This window comes from Spermophilus citellus (assembly GCF_964194105.1).
Source record: "Spermophilus citellus genome assembly, chromosome: 12".
In the NCBI taxonomy this organism is placed as follows: domain Eukaryota; kingdom Metazoa; phylum Chordata; class Mammalia; order Rodentia; family Sciuridae; genus Spermophilus; species Spermophilus citellus.
In genome coordinates this window covers 83,634,001-83,651,955 of record NC_138198.1, presented here as the reverse complement: position 1 = coordinate 83,651,955, position 17,955 = coordinate 83,634,001, and the positions used below count along the sequence as shown (strand labels likewise).

The 17,955-nt window shown below is 41.0% G+C and overlaps 1 protein-coding gene across 2 annotated transcripts in view; it reads right to left on the bottom strand.

Moving 5' to 3' along the window:
• Positions 1-12,271: 12,271 nt before the first annotated feature.
• Positions 12,272-17,955, bottom strand: part of LAMA3 (laminin subunit alpha 3) — a 244,899-nt gene continuing 239,215 nt past the window's right edge. The window contains exons 73-75 of one of the 2 annotated variants that reach the window (XM_081263355.1): positions 16,742-16,835; positions 15,483-15,602; positions 12,272-14,732 (exon numbers count right to left, since the gene is read on the bottom strand). In XM_081263355.1, coding sequence (XP_081119481.1) covers positions 14,587-14,732; positions 15,483-15,602; positions 16,742-16,835 — 360 coding nt within the window. In that variant the 3' untranslated portion in view covers positions 12,272-14,586. The remainder of the gene's footprint in view (positions 14,733-15,482; positions 15,603-16,741; positions 16,836-17,955) is intronic. The other variant, XM_081263356.1, reaches the window with a different exon arrangement.

Below are 17,955 nucleotides of genomic sequence, written 5' to 3'. Positions count from 1 at the left end.
TTATAAGTTGATTAGCTCAGGTTTTTGTTGCATGCATGAAGAAGCAAATAACACCACTTTTAAAGGCCTTCATTTGTCTTTGAGAACACTGTGCTAATAATAAACAAGATGTGATGTTTTGCTTCTCTAGTTCTGCTTTCTTGACTGAAGTTAGCACAGAGATGAGCGTGGGTGTGTGTATCGAACTGTAAGTCTTATTATTATAGATGTGGAAGGCCAGCATGCATGGGAAAGATAGCTGGTTATACTCACAGATTCCAAGAGGAGGAACACAGGAGCCACACAGAGAATACCACGGCCAGTTAGAATGGTTTCCATGGGAAGGACTGGAGAAGGCAGGTTAAGAATTGGCTAGTTGGAGTGATTTCAGCAGGCTCTGGGGCATAGATTGTTATTCCTATATGTACAGTACCTAGTGTAGGGGAATAGTGGCTCTGAGTGTGAAAGTTCAATAGAGGAGGTAAATTAATGGTTGGAATCAAATTAGATGCGTAGGCTATGGGTGGGCATAGTGTCAATATGCGGCACACAAGTTTATTTTTTTAGTGTCCAGATCATGAGCTTTGGTTATAGAAGTTTGAAGAGAAGGGTTATTTCATGGTATTGAATGGGGGAGATCAGGTAGGCTCCTTAAATACCAGATTTTCCTAATTGAAAATAGTTTTCATCTCTATCCAGAAGTTCTTTTTTTTAACTATTATAAACATCCACAGAAGTCATTCTTATGAATCCATAGGTTGCACTGAATCCATTTATTGTGAGGACCTACAGAGTAAGTGGTTTCCATAGTTTTCATCAAAGAGTCCACTAACCATGCCTTTTCTGAACGTCTTCCATGGCTGATTAATGGGCCAATTTCCCATTAAACTTTAGTTGTAAAATACACGGTGCTAGTGAGAGCAAGATTTGAAAACCTTCGCACTTTAGTTCCTTTCCCACTTGTGCAATTTCTTTCTTTCTTTCCTTCTTTCAATGAATATTTATTATACCCAAGGCACAGGGAGGAAGCAATTTGCATAGAAGAATTTAATGGAAGGAAATAGGCCAAGCAATGCTCAGGGTGCCTTGCATTTTTTTTTTTACTATGAAGCCAGTATTTATTTTCATTTTAGGATTCTCTCCATTTTTGTTAGTGTTTAAATGAAAATACCAATAAATGAAATGTCCAGAGCCACCTAGCTGAAGTCCAAGGCCAGAGAGTGGCTGCCCTGGAGAGTAATTAGTTGACGATGTTATAAATTTCCCTTCCTTTCACTGGAGAGATTTATCTAGCTTGTAGTTATTCTGCATTGTCATAGACCAAAGGAATACTAGGTCTTAAACTTGCATAAATAATTGACAGCACAACAACAGGACCATTAGGACTTGATATACCCACCCACTAGCTGACCCAGCTTCTCCTGGTCCAAGGTCAGCCGCCAGTGAGACTCAGATGCAATGAGATGATCTTTAGAGGCTGAAGGCTGCATCTGGCTCCTGCTCTTCTAGTCACTGCAGTATCCTGAGCTCTGTAGAGACAGTTCTAGGGCAACTGAGAGCCAGATGAGCTCTGGGTGGCTCTGCATCTTGCTGAAGAAAAGCAACTAAAGGTGGGTAAAGGATCTCCCAAGAAGCTGAGGGGCAAAGTGCCTCAGGTACTCTGTGCAAACTTGCTGGGAGGAGCATAAGAAGCTGCACCCAGATGCCTCAGTCAGCTTCTCAGAGTTTTCCAAGTGCTCAGAGAGTGGGGAAGACCGTGTCTGCTAAACAGAAAAGAAATGTGAAGACATGGCTTCCTTTCATGTGCCTGCAATGAAATGAAAACCTCTATCCCTCCTAAAGGGGAAACATCAAAGAAATTGAAGGATCCCAATGCATCCAGGAGGCCTCCTTCAGCCCCCTCTTGTCTTGAGTATCACCCCAAAACCAAAGGAGAACATCCAGCCTATCCATTGGTGATGTTGCCAAGAAATTGGAGAGATGTGGAATAACACTGCAGTGGACGACAAGCAGCCTCATGAAAAGAAAGATAAAAACATGAAAGGATATTGCTGCCTACCTATCAGGCTAAATGAAAGCCTGATGCAGAAGAGAGAGAGAGAGAGAGAGAGAGAGAGAGAGAGAGAGAGAGAGAGAGAGAGAGAGGAAGATGGGGAAGAATATGAAGATACAGAGATTGATAAATTGGGTCTAGTGGAGTTTTCTTATCTATAAAGTATGTAAACCCTCAGTACATAATTCTCTTCTAAAGAAAATAATTGAAATGTTAGTCTGTGTAATATTTGTTTTTAAGCTGCACAGTGTCCTTTTTTAAACAGTTGAGACACCACCAAATGCGTCTTTAGATAGCCCTGTCCTAGTGATATTTTCAATAGTCACCAACCCTGCCTGATATAGCATGGGTTGTAAATTGCATGGAAACTTACAGCAGGTTCTTGTTGGTGCGCAGCACAAGATAGTTATATATGGAGAAGGTAGGTTTTTTTTTTTTACATCTTCAGGTGTCTCTGATGCTGCTGTACAAAATAATTGTTGTTCTGTTAACTGAATAGCACTCTGTAATTGCAAAAAAAAAAAAATTGTTTTGTTGGCAGTCTGAGTGCTTCTAAAGACAATATTTTGTTTAACAAAAAAAGAAGCCAGAAGCTTTCAAGACTCGGTTCCTATGGCTTCCTTTCATGTGCCTGCAAGCCAAATTGAAACACCTCATTTTTATTCCACTTGCGTCACCCAATCCCAGCATTTGTGTGTGTGTGTGTGAGTGTGTGTGTGTGTGTGTGTGTGTGTGTGTCTGTGTGTGTGTGTGTGTGTGAGAGAGAGAGAGAGAGAGAGAGAGAGAGAGAAAGGGGGCAAGTGCAGTGAGATCAGAGGATACTGGGTTTGAACTCTGGCAACTGACCTAAGTTTTCTGAGGCTGAGCTTCTGGCTCTTGAGACAGGACTGATCCTGGTCAGGCTGTTTCCTCTGTCTTTCCATTTTTATCCTAGTGGGCATGAAACCCGACAGGATCCACTTCAGTGCTTGTGAGTTTACTGAGAACTAAACAACAAAACAAAATAAACAGCAAAGACACAAAACAACAAAACAAAAGCACTGCAGCTGACCCGAAAGAAAACGCCCTGGAACCCTAGCTCTTCCATCTGATGATCATGGTGGCTCATCATGGCTGCTTGACCCTTGTTTGATCCTGTTATAGCGACAACCACAGCTCCACAGGGCCTCACAAGAGATTTACCTTCGGTGGCAAAAATGAACAGCAAGTGGAATCAGACAGGGTGTCAACCAGTGTGTTCTCCTGATTGCAGAACCACTCCCGGGTGAAATCAGGGCAGAGCCAGTGGGCATGGCTTAATGATGAGTCTTGGCAGGTGTCTCCTCTCACCTACCAGGGTGTGTCCAGGTTAGTGATGAGAACCTGCGTGTCAGTTTGCCCAGCCTCGTCCCCTAACAATCTCTACCTGCACATTCAGTACCAACCCTGTCAGCTCTCACAGTGATACCAGGTAGCAGTCCCAAGAGCAGTCTGGCCACAGGCTTTCCATACCCTTGAGGTGAAAGCATAGCTTTTTAATGGGTGCTAGCAAGGTTGGTCAGATCAGAGTCAGGCAAGTAGCCAGTTACCCTGGCCCTGAATCAGCTCAAGGCTGAGCCTTGAAAAGTATCCAAAATAAGAAGAGCCAGGGCCCAGGTGGTGTTAAATGGTGATGCATGGTGTGGGCCCTAGGAGTTGTTATTCCACTAGCTTCAACCACATCCTGTGCTTGGCAACCAAAGGCAACTGCCAAGGTCAAAAGCAGCTGATTTGATTCTGAAGGCTGCAGAGGTCCTGGACTGCATCCCTCATCTGAGTCAAGGATACAATTTAGTGCTCCTCTGCCTCTCAGGATTTAAACTAAGTGCAAAGGACGGGTTTGGCACATTTCCCCTGGCTATTCACTCTTTCTATTCCCCTACCACCTTTATCCAAATAGCAGTTCTTTGTTGCCTGCTGGGAACTTGTGTATGTAGGTGTGTAGTCTTTAGAACCCACCCCCAGGTACACAGGAGCCAGTATGATCCACTTTGCCCTGGTACCTTTTCCTACCCCCTTTCCCAGAAGGCACCACACTTGTCAGGTGGAAGTAGCTGCCATCCCACAAGTGAGGCTTCTTAACTAGACAAGACCCCCTAACTATGATGGTCACTCTGAGTCCCAGTGATCTATGTGCCCAGCCACCTCTCCCTAGCTACCTAAAATCTCATCCAAAGGAGTTCTTTAGCTCAGGATTTGGTAGAAATTTAAAAGATTTTATTGAAAAGGACACTTTATAGTGAAAGCTATATACATTTACTAGAGTTAAAGATAAATCTATAAAACAAGATTCAAAATAGTTTCATTAGGCATCTCATAAATTTCCAGTTGCTCCCCACCAAGGGACTAAAAAGGACCCTTCCCGGGGTTTGGCTAAGATCAAGGGTTCTCTGTCCCAGTTGCCATTAGGATCACCTGGGTTGCTCTAAAATTCATGCATGTCTGACCCCTCTCGAGACCACATCTCTGCATTCGTGTATACTATCTGTACTAAAACAACTATCCAGATGCTTCTGAGGCACGGTGTAGGTTGAGAACCACTGAACAAAGATGAGCCAACCAGGCTGCAAACTGAAGAGGGTGTATAACTCAATTCTTTGTACCTAGAAGTGGAAAATAAAAATAGAATGAAAAAATGTAAAAAATCTTCTAGCTTTATTCTGTATCTCTCTACCCACCTAAGTGTTAATTATGTGAGCCACTGGAAACCTATTTAAAAATATAACCCACAGTAATCCCCAAGTTTCCCACAGTAGTCATTGTCTGTGTGCTGGTTAATTGTTCACACTATCCACAATGCCTCTTGACTTTTCCCACTCTTCTCCAACCTCCTCACCAAGATAACCTTGTCTCCTAATTCTCTGGGAAAATAGAGACTTCCTACATTTTCAACCCACACGTAATGGCCTCTCTTTCCACCTAACCTCACCTCCTCTAGTCTTGGCTCAAGGCAAGAGATCTCCTTTATCAGTTTTTAAGGTCATTCCTTCCCAGAGTCCTCCAAGTCCATTTCCCAGCATCTCCTCGCCTCTTTAGAAACATAAGCTAACTTCTCCCTGCCTGTCATCCTTAACCTTGCCAAACAAACCAACTCTTTCCAGTAGATGAAACATTCTATTCTGCCTTCTTAAATAAAAAACAAAGCAATCTGTCCTGATCATATATCTTCCAAGTTGCTTCTCTTCTTCATGATAACTAAGCTTTTTAAAGAGTAATTGACATGAATTGTTGCACTTTCCCACCTCCCATTCATCCCTTGGGTCCATACTAATCTGACTTCGAGCTCCATCATTCTGCTGAAATTGCCTTCACCAAAGGTACCAACTGCCTCTTTCTTGCTAAGTCCGATACCTCACAGCAGATAGTTGGGATGGCCACATGTTCCAAGGACCAGGCTCTTGCCCAGCCTTCCAGAGCCATCTCTTCACACAACTCACCCCCTTGCATTCATGCTTTCTGCACATGCACCCTGGGATTCTCTTCACTTTGCTAAGTTATGCCCTCTTTCTTCTCTGTCATTTCTCTTTCCCTTCATTCTACCTCTAATGCGTATTCCCACAATCTTTATCCCAGAGTTCCATACCTCTTAACTCATGTGCTTCCCCATTCTTTTTGGATGGAAAATTACCTTCTCATTGAAATGAGAACATAGGAACATTGCAACATTGAACAAAGCAACATTGAAATGACTTTCACCATTGGACAGCACCAGTGATTCCATGACCCTTCCTGGAGAATACCAATAGATGTTCCCCAGCTGACGCAGACATTTATCCTGCTTGGTATTTACTCAACTGGAAGGCTATGTTGGACCCTTACTTAAGTGCAGATTCCCTATTACATTTGAATGCTAATAATTGGATCCTTTTCTAGGGAAACTTACCTGAAATGGGATGAAACACAAAGTTCTGTTAATACAAGTATTCATTCCTATGATGGATTGTCAACTGTATTTCCTACACTTGCCTGATTATGGTGTGTTTATAAAAAATACAAATCTTTGCATTCATACCATATGCATGTACACACACACACACACACACACACACACACACACACACCATACTTAGGAAGTCATCCTCTCCAGGGCTGGCTGATTCATAATATGTATTTTAAGATCTTTTTATCTCCATGTGAGCCTTGTGTCCAGCAAGTCCACTTACCTGCCAATTACCTATCAAAGAGCAACAGTGTGCTGGGTGAACTGGAGAAACTCGGATAGCAAGTTCACAATGTTTGGTGAACCTCCTCCTCATGGGTGAGTTCTTGGTTGATACCTCTCATTTCTTCTGGGATTGGATTTTTTCAAATGCAGTGTTATCATTTTGCACAAAGTATGTAGGAAAGGGAAGAGATGAGGTCCTGGTAACATTTTCCATCTCACACTGCTGTCATAGAGTGTGACATGGAGTCACAACACTGTGTTTCATGTCTCAGGGCATCTAGTTGTGTGGGTCATTAGCCTTCAAAGAAAGGTTGAGCGTAGACAGGTAACCATCTCCAAGTCACTAGAAGTTTACCATGTGGCCACAGATATCCCCCTCACAGCTTTATTATTAGGTGGGTCCCTGGTGACACATCTTGGCAAAAGGCAGGATTTTAGATAGGTAGTTTTTCTTGTCCCTACCAAGGGAAACCATGTGAGCCTCAGCCATCAGGAATATATGTAGGAGGATAAAGCAGCCAAGATGGGGGCCAAGAAATGACAGCTGGAGTAAGAAAGGGAGATGGTAACCTCTTTGGAGGGAGATTTGCACGCAGTAAATACCATTGAAGCACCAATCTTACACTGCTTAGTTCTTCTTCCAGACCACCAGGCTTCTTGACTCATATTCCTGACCTGCAGTCTGGTTTCGACCTGGGAGCACACTTCATTTACAACTTAAAAGAACACCATGTGAGGGCTGGGGTTGTGGCTCAGTGGTAGAGCACTTGCCTAGCATGTGTGAGGCACTGGGCTCAACACTCAGGATTGCATAAAAAATAAACAAAATAAAGGTATTGTGTCTATCTACAACTAAAAAAAATAGAATTAAAAACAAGAACATGTGTATGCATAATATATAAATAATACATAATGAACAAAGCAAAATAATGCAGTATAAACACCCATGCCATTAAATTGTTATCTGTATCTGTTTAAATTCATCAGGACAAACTCCTAAGTAGAATTCATATTTTAAAATTTTATACTTGTTCCCAAATTGCCACTTTCCTCCCTCAAAAGGAAATCATTACATGATTCTATTGCTTCTTTATGTGTTTAGTCATTTATCCTATTATTTAAACGATTTTAGTCAAAACTATGGGCAAAAATAATATATTTTGTATTTTACATTTATATGATTGAGGCTAGTTATCATGTGCTTAGGGGAAATTTGCACTTCTTTTTTGTAAATTATCTTGTCCTTTGGCCATTTAAGAATTGATTTGTCTATATTTTCTTTTATTAATCTGTAAGAACTCTTAATGTATAAGAATACAAATACTTTCTCTTTTATATTTTTCCAGTGTTTCGTTTCATTTCATTTCTTGCCATACAGAAAATTAATGTCTAATGTATAATGTTTATCCTTTTTCCTGATTCATTTTTCTAAGCAAAAGGGAGAAATTAAATTTCCTTTACATGATGTAGCATTGTTATGTACATATATAAGGTGTATTTCAAATGAAGAAGAAACCTTGGCCAGGTGCAGTGGCTCATGCTTATAATCCCAGCAACTTGGGAGGTAAGTCAGGAAGAATATAAGTTCAAGGCCAGTCTTGGCAATGGGCAAGATCCTGTCTCAAAATAAAAAGTAAGAAGGACTGGGGCTGGGGGCTGGGGTTGTGGCTTAGCACGTACGAGACCCTGGGCTCGATCCTCAGCACCACATAAAAATAAAATGAAATAAAGGTATTTTGTCCAACTACAACTAACAAATAAAATATTTTTAAAAAAGGACTAGGGATGTAGCTCTGTGGTAAAGAGCACCTGGGTTCAAGCCCCAGTACCATGAGAAAAGAAGAAGAAATAGAAGAAGGAGAAGGGGGAGGAGGAGGAGGAGAAAAGGAGAAAAAGAAACTTTGTAGTAGAAGCTGTCAGTGTCCTACTCATATAACTTCACCCTATGACCTTCAAGCCTTGCCATCCCAGCTTCCAAGTGTCATGTGATCACATCTATCAAATATTTTCTGTATATTTTTTGAATTTGGTGCTATGTTTCCTAAATCTAAGATTAGGTTAATAATTTTTCTAATATTTTCTTCTAGCACTTCTTTGGTTTCATTGACCCCACTTGAATCACTAATCCATCTGGAACTAATTTTGATATAGTATGTAAAATAATGATCTATCTTTATCTAATTTTTCAAGCAGTTAGTCAATTACTCAATGTGTTGGTCCATTTTTCATCTCTGCAGCCAACATACCTGACAAGAACAACTTAGGGGAAGAAAAATTTATTTTAGGCTCACAGTTTCAGCAGTTCAGTTCATGGTTTACTGACTCGATTGCTCCAGGCCCAAGTTGAGATAGAATACCATGTAGAATGAGTGTCATCGAGATCCTGATCTACTCATGGTAGCCAAGAAAGAAGCAGGGAGTCAGGGGACAAGGAGCTAGGGACAATAGGTCATCCTTAAAGAAACATACCCGGTGACCTCTTCCAAATATGCCCCACCTGCCTAGTTATCAACCAGTAGTCCATTCAAATCAAATGGATTCATCCACCCATGGGGTTAGAACTTTTGTAATCTAATCATTTCACCTTTAAACATCTCTGCACTACCTAACATGGGTTTTTTAGGGGACACCTCATATCCAAATCATCAGATCAAAAATGGTAGAATGTGATCTTTTCAGCCTGCTTCTTCCTAGATTAAAAAAAAAAAAAGCAAAAAGAGCTCTTCTTGGGCTGGAAGAGCAAGAAAAGTGTCATCTAACTCTAAACCATAGAAGCTAAAGTTGCTGAAAGTGATCCACCTCTTGTTTCCAGAAGCCCTCAGACTCTATTTTTCCTCATGAAGTTGGAAAGATAAATGGTTGCCTTTACTTGTTGCTCTGGAAGATTTATCAGGCAATGAAGATACAGGAAATAGGAGACTGGGTTCCAGTATTTACTTGGACACTTAGGTAGCGTGACACTACCCTAGATTTTGAAAAAGCATTCCTCCTCTCTTTGCCTGTGATGTACTAAGTAGAAATATATGTTAAATTTATTTCTAAACTGTAAAGTGATGTTCAAATATAAGGTATCATTAGTACCAATGAACATTATTATTCAAAAGATAGCCTCCTTTGGTAAGCAAGTCAAAATTCCCACCACAATCTGATGATTAATAAATCAAAGTGAATCAAAGAATTTTTTGATGCTGGTTGACACAATGAGCTTACATGACAGTTTTCATTGTCTTGGTGAAAACAAGAATTCGTTGTAACACAAATATCATATTGTCCAAATCTACCACAAGATTGTCTATGCTCTGGAGGGTGCCTAAGTTGGGTTTCCCTGGGGCAGACCTTGAGTAAGAATTTGAGTAAAGGTATTTTATCTGCGAGACAAAGGACATGCCAATAATAGGGGAAGGGAAATGAAGGAGGGAGACAAAGGAGGGAAGGCAGACAATGAAAGAATATTCCCAAACCACTTCTCAGTGTGGGTGACTAGAGTGTAATTCTCCTGGGCAACCTCCAAGAATCAGTGTAGAATTTCTGTTCCTAGGTGTAATGGTTAATTTGAATTATCAAACTTGATTGGAGTAAGAAAAGTTGATGATTAAGAGGCTTCTGGGTGTGTCAGTGAGGATGTGTCTAGGAATGATTGGCATGTGGGATATTGAACTGAAGTGGAGACCCTCCCCATGTGTGGGCAGCACCATCCAATGGGTTGGGTAGTAGGCTTGGATGGAATAAAAGTTGGAAGAACAAGGAAGCAGCAGCAGATGCAAGCTCCATTCTTCTTGAACATGTTCTTGATTGCTGCCGTATCACATGAGGATATCAGACTCTTGCTCCTTCACTATTCTAAAGTGGACTCTGCTAGTGATTCTCCAGGGAGTTTCCAGAAGCCTTCAGTCTTAGTCTGGGGTACATTGCTGATGTTTCTCTTGTTCTGAGGCTTAAGCCTCTTGAACTGCGCAGCTACTGGTTCCTCCAGCTCTCCAGCCTGCAGATGGCCAATGTAGACTATCCAGCTTCTGGTTACCTAAGCCAATCTAATAAACCCCCTTTTTATAATCATACCACCTATTGATTCAGTTCTTCTAGAGAACCCTGATTAATACACTGGGAGTGTGGGAACTGGACACCAACTCCCATGAGTCACTGTTGGAGAATGCACCTGGAAGTTAATGCTCCTTGCAGCTCACCTGCTGCACAGGTGGGCAGAGCTGACTTTGCCAGCCAAGAAAAGTCTCAAACAAATGCTTTTACTGCAGAGGTTCCTTCTTAATTGGAAATATACTTTCCTTATGTACATAGTCATGCTACACAACAGCTACATAACACAGAGGGAAATTTTCTTCCTTTTCTGTTTCCTTACAAGGACAAATCAGGAAAAGTGACAAACATCAGTCCAAATCAGAATAGGAAAGATCCTTATTAAGTCTTTGGCTTTTATTCTTTTGAATAGTTGAATTTCCAAATACTTCCTAGAAATAACTAATGCTGAAGGAAGCATTTAACTTTTGACACTTCTATTCCATGAAGTAGAATGTGATATTCTCATCACATTTTTACATCTATCATCTCATTTAACTCTGAGACATGACTTGAAAAGTAAGGGAGTTAATGTCTGTTCTTCTAACTTCTAGAATATTCTAAACCTCAAAAAAAAAGAGCCTGCATACTTAAACCTCAGCTGAAACTGTAGGCCCAAGACAGCAGGAGTAGCTTAGGAGCAAGAGACTTCTAAGAGCCATAGTTCTTCTCTGTAGTGTGTGTGTGTGTGTGTGTGTGTGTGTGTGTGTGTGTGTGTGTGTGTATGTGTGTGTCTGATTTCCTCTTATTGTAGGAAAGTAGGATTAAATGGATTATGTGGAACTAAGGAATAGAAGACAAACCCTACTGGGAGTTGGACTTGTCAGGAACTGTCACAGCAGCAGCTAATCTTTGGCCCAGGAAGTGACCCAGAATGTACTTCAGCCTGCCACAGGTTCCCCTCACCAAGGACATTTCCCTTCTTAGGAAAACATGGATATTAATATTATTTTCTGTTGACAGCACTGCAGTTGAATGCTAGATAAATTGGGTCACTTATTTTCCAGAATATAGATTTAATTTCTGAGGACTCAGAGTCCTTGCAGGAACAGCAACTACCTCCTGAAATCTGCCTTTTGCCAAGACACCACACTGACATTTATCACTGCATACAAAGCTCCATTGTGACTGTCCAGGAATGCATGCCCCTTGAGTATGATGCAATCAGAATTACTGATAAATTAGCAAAAGCCTTTTGAGCAAGGGATGGATTAATCATTAGGTATGTGCTGTGCTATCAGTGTGCATTCATGAAGTCTCAAGTGCGGTGAAAAGTTCTGGTCCTTTATTCTCCGAAACTCCCAATTCTCTTTTTATTGAAGACAGTGTAGAGTGAAATGAACCACACATTCAAAATTCATGGGGAATCGAAACTTCTGGCAGTGAAAAGGTACTCTTTACATTCTGGGGTCACGGGAACCTTTATGAGCAAAGAACAGAAAAAGCATTTCCAGTAAGTGGTATTCATCATCTCAGAAGTTTGCCCTCTGCTTTGGGAGAATAATTGTTCCTCATTCTGAAAATAATGAACAAGAATACTCCAATTTTGTTTCTGTTTTTCATTCTCAAATATGAAGATGTGGTTCCAGAATTTCTGTGCCTGTGGATTAAGTTATATTGTTGGGCAAATGGGGAAACTAGAAAAATAAGACTTCTGCCACTTTCCACCATTGCTCTTACCAGTATCAGCCATGTTAAAAGAAAGAAAGAGAGAGAGACAGAAGCACAAATAATCAAAGTAATTATAGGCAAAAAGAATAAAGCCGAGGACATCACAATACCTGACCTCAAACCATACCACAGAGCTACAGTAACAAAAAGAGTATGTTACTGATATAAAAGCCAACACACAGACCCAGGGAACAGAACGGAGAACTCAGAAATAAATCCATGCCTCTATAGTACTTTTGACAAAGAACACTCCTTTTAATAAATGGTGCTGGGAAAACTGAATGTCCAAAGGCAGAATAATGAAATTAGACTCTTATCTCTCACCATATCAAAAAAAAAAAAGATGAACTCAAAATGGGTCAAAGATCTAGACGTAAAAAACCTGAAATTATAAAACTGCTAGAAGAAAACACTGAGGAAACACTCAATACATCAATATAGGGCGTAAGACCCTAAAAACAATGGCAACAAAAGCAAAAGTAGACAGATGGGATTTTATCGGACTAAGCGACTTTTGCAAACGAAACAATAAACAGAGTGAAGAGAAAACCTGCAGAATAGGAGAAAATATGTTCAAACTATTCATCAGACAAGGGATTAATATGGAGATTAAAAATGAAGAGGAGGGGTGGGGGAGGGGGGATAAATGTGGGCTCCCACAACCCCTTTCAAGGGTCTACCCCAAAGATCTAAGGACCTCCCACTAGGAAATTACCGCATAAAGGTCTGCAGCACCTCCCAAGACCCTCACCTGAGCCTTTAAAATAATGGACCTTTGGGTAATAAACAATTAGACAATATCCAAACCATAGTAGGAAACAATAGTGACTGTGGGAAAGAGTTGTTGATCCATGATACCACTGTCCCCACTTAGCCTCTCACCCCAAGGTCAGCCCAATCAGTGTAAGCATATAAACCAAAAAGAAGATGACAGTGATAATATATGGAACTTTACCAAAAAAAAAAAATCTTCAAAATGGTTCTTCTCTTTAAGAGCAGAACACATTTACAAGTGGAGAAGAGCTGCACGGGGAATTGGCATTTTCTCAACCATAATTCATTAGGGACTCTGTGCTTTCTGGTGGCTGGCATTCTAGTCAGCAAATGCAGAAGGGTGGTGGTTCTTCTTGTTGTTATAGAATGGAGGGGAAGCCATGGGGTGAGTCAGTGGAGAACTAACTGCCCCTTTGGGATGAATCTAGGAGGTTCTAACCAATAATGAGTATGATTGAATAACCCCGTACATCCAGTGAGACTAAAACCAGGAACCCAGAAGAGAGAAGTTTAGGTTCAGCAAAGACCTGTCAAAGATAGGTAAAATGGACAATCTTCCTGCTGACTTGGTTCCTGGGTGGTTAATTGCCTGGGGAATTTTTCATTTGAAAATTGGTGTTTTCAGAAAGCATGTGACTTAGTCATGTAATTCAGCCTCTCACTCAACAGAGAGTCTCTAAGGTCAACCACTCAACCTCCCTACAGTGGGTCTTGGCTACCTCTCCAGGAGAACATTCCAGTTTTGTACATATTCAGTTATTAGAAAGCATACCCATAAGACCACAGTGCAATAGTTATAAAAGAATGTGACTCAATTTCACAGGTGGAGGGCATCCTATAGGATTATCCTACCCAATTTTTAGAATCATTGTTTTCCTCCTAATGAACAGAGATACAATGTTAAAGACACAGAAATGTTTTCATAGTCTTCTTTGTTAGGCAAAGTGGTGCTTTTCTTAACAAACGTTGGTCTAGTACATTATCTAGTAATTTTCAATAAAACTAGAAGTGATTTCTCCTTCCCATGTATTTCTATTAACTTGACATACCAAGTGGCAGTTATGGTACATATATCCATCTCAGCTCTCCTACTAGATGGTTTGTGCCATCAAGGAATTGACAACCATAATCTAACTTGGTTGGTAGTGAACCAGGGAAGGAAAGGATTGGGGGACCCATGGGCTTTACTAATTAGTGAGCTCAGTTGTTCTATTTGTGACTTACTATTTTATGAAGATTTTATTTCCCCAATTGAATTGCATATTCCTGAAGGGCAGGAATTACTTCTAATACCTCACTGTAGTTCACACACTGAGCACACAGAATCTCCCAGAATGTGCTTGATAACTGAAGAAAACCATGTTGTAGGTAGCACATTGTATATGTGTTAAGGAATTAACACAGTTAACAATGACCACCAAGCCCCTGGTTCTACATTAATAAAGCATCATAATATGAAGAGTACACTGCATTTATTTAACCTCATAAATTATAACTCTTTAACATATGTAAAAGTTTCATATTTTTAAAGTGCTCTAAAGAGATTTATGTTTTAAACGTGTGTGTGTGTGTGTGGGGGGGTGTTCTTTAGAAGACATTTAATTTGTAGTAGAAAATAATATTGCCAAAATATCATGTATATGCTTGAATAACAATTTATCTTCTTCAAGACCTTTTTTTTTTTTGGTATAAAATACATAGTTAGCAGTAAATGCCCAAATGATGGGTCTATGTGGTTGGAATTCAAAATTAGATCTTCTGTCAAACTTGTCTTAATGGTGTCTTGAATCACCTTGAATGACCTTGAATGGGCAGAGAGAAGGTGAGTTCCTTGCTGGGTGGTAGCCTGAGGTTAATGGTCAGGGCAGCCATTCAGACTGACAGACCCCTGGACTTCTGTGGCTTCAGAAACAGGAACAGGGATGTGGTTGACTTGTATATTCTTCAGACAGCCAAAAAATGATTTCCACACTGGGAGTTTCAGTGTCTGCAAATTGGCTGAAAGAGAAAAGCAAGAGGCAGTCAATGAATAGTTCAGAGTGTCAGACGAATGCACCCTGAGTTTTCCAAGAGAATCTTATTAGAAAGAGCTGAAGGGACCCCTGGTCTCATCCCACCCAGACATTTCCCCCTCTTTAAGCTGAGGTCTGACTCTGCACCTGCTGCGATACATTGGCAACGAGGCTTTTCAAGTTCTTCAGAGGAGATTCCACAGCCCCAATCAATAGATGATAACTCTGAACTCTGCTGCTTTTTATGGGTCATGAAAGGCCTATAAAATTAACAACCAGACTATGTGGAAGGCCATAAAACTATAAAGAATGAAAAGGCTCTTTCCAGGCAAAATTCCAGCCTTGAACTCGATTCCCTCCCTACCCACCTGATCCTCCCATTCTCATAATTTAGCAGTAAAACTAAATGCTCAGGGAAGAGAGACACATTTTTCAGCCTCTTTCCTAGTTCTTCGCTTATATCAGGTTTCTGGGTTAATGTAACCTCTTAAGAGAGGCTTATAAATTATAGGCTTGGTCAAGGGGATGCAGCAGTAATGTCACCTGGACTGCCCTGAAATGTGCCCCCATTGTTAGTACATGCTAGAGCGCAGGGCCTCACCATCTCCACCATCCAGCCAAAGGCTGCCATGTTAATTACCCATCTGCTGGGCGTGATATATATTGGGTTAAGAAGAAAATGTTGAGAGCTGACATGGGGTAACGTGGGTGTAGAAGAAATCAGAGCCAGAGTTACCTGGGACACCTCCAATGTGGAGTGTCTCTTGGGAGCTGTCAGGCAGTAAGGTAAGCTGTCCAGCTGTGTAGCTGTTGTCTGTGTCCAGTTCTAGGTGCAAGATGTGTTGTTTGATGGTGACTGGAAAGGAAAGAAAAAATGGTTGGGTCTGTCACATGAGAGCCCTTCCCACTGCTTAACACCTACATGATTGTGTCACCATGGGCTTGATTTTAAACTCATCCCCATAGGACCCCTGGGGCCACTGTGTGTAGGCTTCTGTCAGGTTTGGGATAAATTCAACTAACTTCTTAACACCAGGCAACGTTAATTCTTAAGATGAATCTACATGGAAGACATTATCACTCCCAGATATGAGACTGTGACTCTCTATGACCTGAGTAGAAGGCCTGGTTTAGAGATCTGGGATTCAAACCCTGGTCCCTTGTCTCCAGAAGTCAGGTTTACTTCAATGCTTTCTACTGATCTCAGCTACTTTTTAACGAAGGCACTGATTTCTGAAAACTGACACCAAAGATAGCTACACAATTTTGACTCTTGATACCAAATTCCTCCCATGTTGACAATCTGAGCGAATTGCAATGTAGTTAGCTTTCCGAGTAGTCAGGAAAACATCACCTTTCACAAAAGGCATTCTAGCCAATTCAGGTTTACATATCTCTGAATGCATATCCACAGGTTATTAATAAAATAACAGATACTATTTGAGAGGATCAGGCTGCTCTTTACCTTTGGTTTGTCTAAATAGTTTGCATTAACATTAAATGATTGTTAAAAAAATAATACTACAAGGAGCTTTAATAATATAATAGTAAAAGCAGCACACTCTGCATTAGACAAGTAGGCCAAGTACTTTACACACATTTTCCCATTTCATGTTCACAACCCAGGAGGCATGCACCATTTTTATCTCAATCTTACAGTGAGGAAACTGAATATAAAGAGCTCTTAAGTAGCTTATCTTCCTCAAGGTCACCTAGGGTAAAGGATAGGCCTGAGATTGAACTGACTTCAGAGTTCCAATCTGAATCACAATGTTAGATTACCTTGAAAAAAAAATGAAGACTGTTACAGAGAGCTGGAGGCAGCAGCCTTGAACTATTTTAACACAGTTGGGGTTGAGAATGGACATGTTAACCTGGTGGGTTGACCCCGGTCATGTACTATGGATGAATGGACTGAAGCTACCTTTGAGCTATTCAATTCAGAAGTAAACAGAGTGTTTTAATACATGAACAATAGGCTTTTGGATGACATACCTGCCACTGAGTGCCACTGTCCATCACAAAGAGACTGCTTTGGTGTGACTGATGTCAAGGTCCCACCTGCTTCGCTGTCCATAGAGGCAGTGACCTGGAACACACATGCATGTTGCTATTTCCTTCCAAAAGATAGATTGAGTCAACTTTCCCCTGCCCTCTATCTCTTCCCTTGCCTTCCCTAAGCCTGGCCATGCAGACAGCCCTACGAGTGTGTTGAATGGTGGTTCCCAATTCCTGTACCTGGTGATGGGGTCTAAGGCTCCTGGAAATCCCTCTGCTGCATCCCTCCCAGGCAAGCAAGCTGCAAATCCTACCCAGCTCGACCTTGCTGGCAATGGTGATGAGCTGTTTGTTCCCTCCCAATCCAAACCCTATCCCCATCAACCCTACTCAAAGGTTACTGATGAACACTAACCATCCTCCTTAACAGTTAACACGTGACAGTGAATCTGTTGAGAAGATCATGGGAAATTGGAAGGCAAAAATGCTGGTGGAGTCCTATCCTCTGCTGCAAGGGCCAGACCATGAGCGCATTACAGCTAGAGAGTCTCATCTGAGACATAAAACAAGCCAACAGTTTTACTGGGCATATATATGTTTGGCATCAGGCACTCAAAATGTCTTGTGTAGAATCCCACCTTCCCAGTCAGGGGTCCTTCAAGATCTTTCAAGGGTTGAATTAAAGTGAATGAAATGAGAGGACTAGAGTAAGTGTCATTGTAAATAATTTACATTTAATCTGTCTTTAGTTAAATGCAGCCATCTATTCACAGGCAGCTCTTGAGGTCAACAATGTCACTGATGGCATGAAGGTCATTGGGTCTTGATTTTGTTTTCTTGAGATTATTTCCTATCCACAAACTCCCGCTGGACACCTTCTCCAACCCTTCCTCTGAAAATCAAGCCTTGTTTCATCTACCCAAAGATGGGTAATTGCTTGTTCCTCTGGGCAACTGGAGATCTATTCAGACTCAATGCTAAATTGTTCCAGGGACTGGAGATGTGGCTCAGTGGTAAAGTACTTGCTTAGCATGTAAAAAACTTGCTTAGTGGTTCAATCTGCAGCACTAAACACACACACACACACACACACACACAGATCTAGGAGTTTGGTCCATTTTATTCTTTTCTGGCACTTTTCCCACAAAGCTGTGGAAGAACAGAGATAAAAGAAAATGGCATAGCAGCACTCTTTGACTTGAAGATTATGA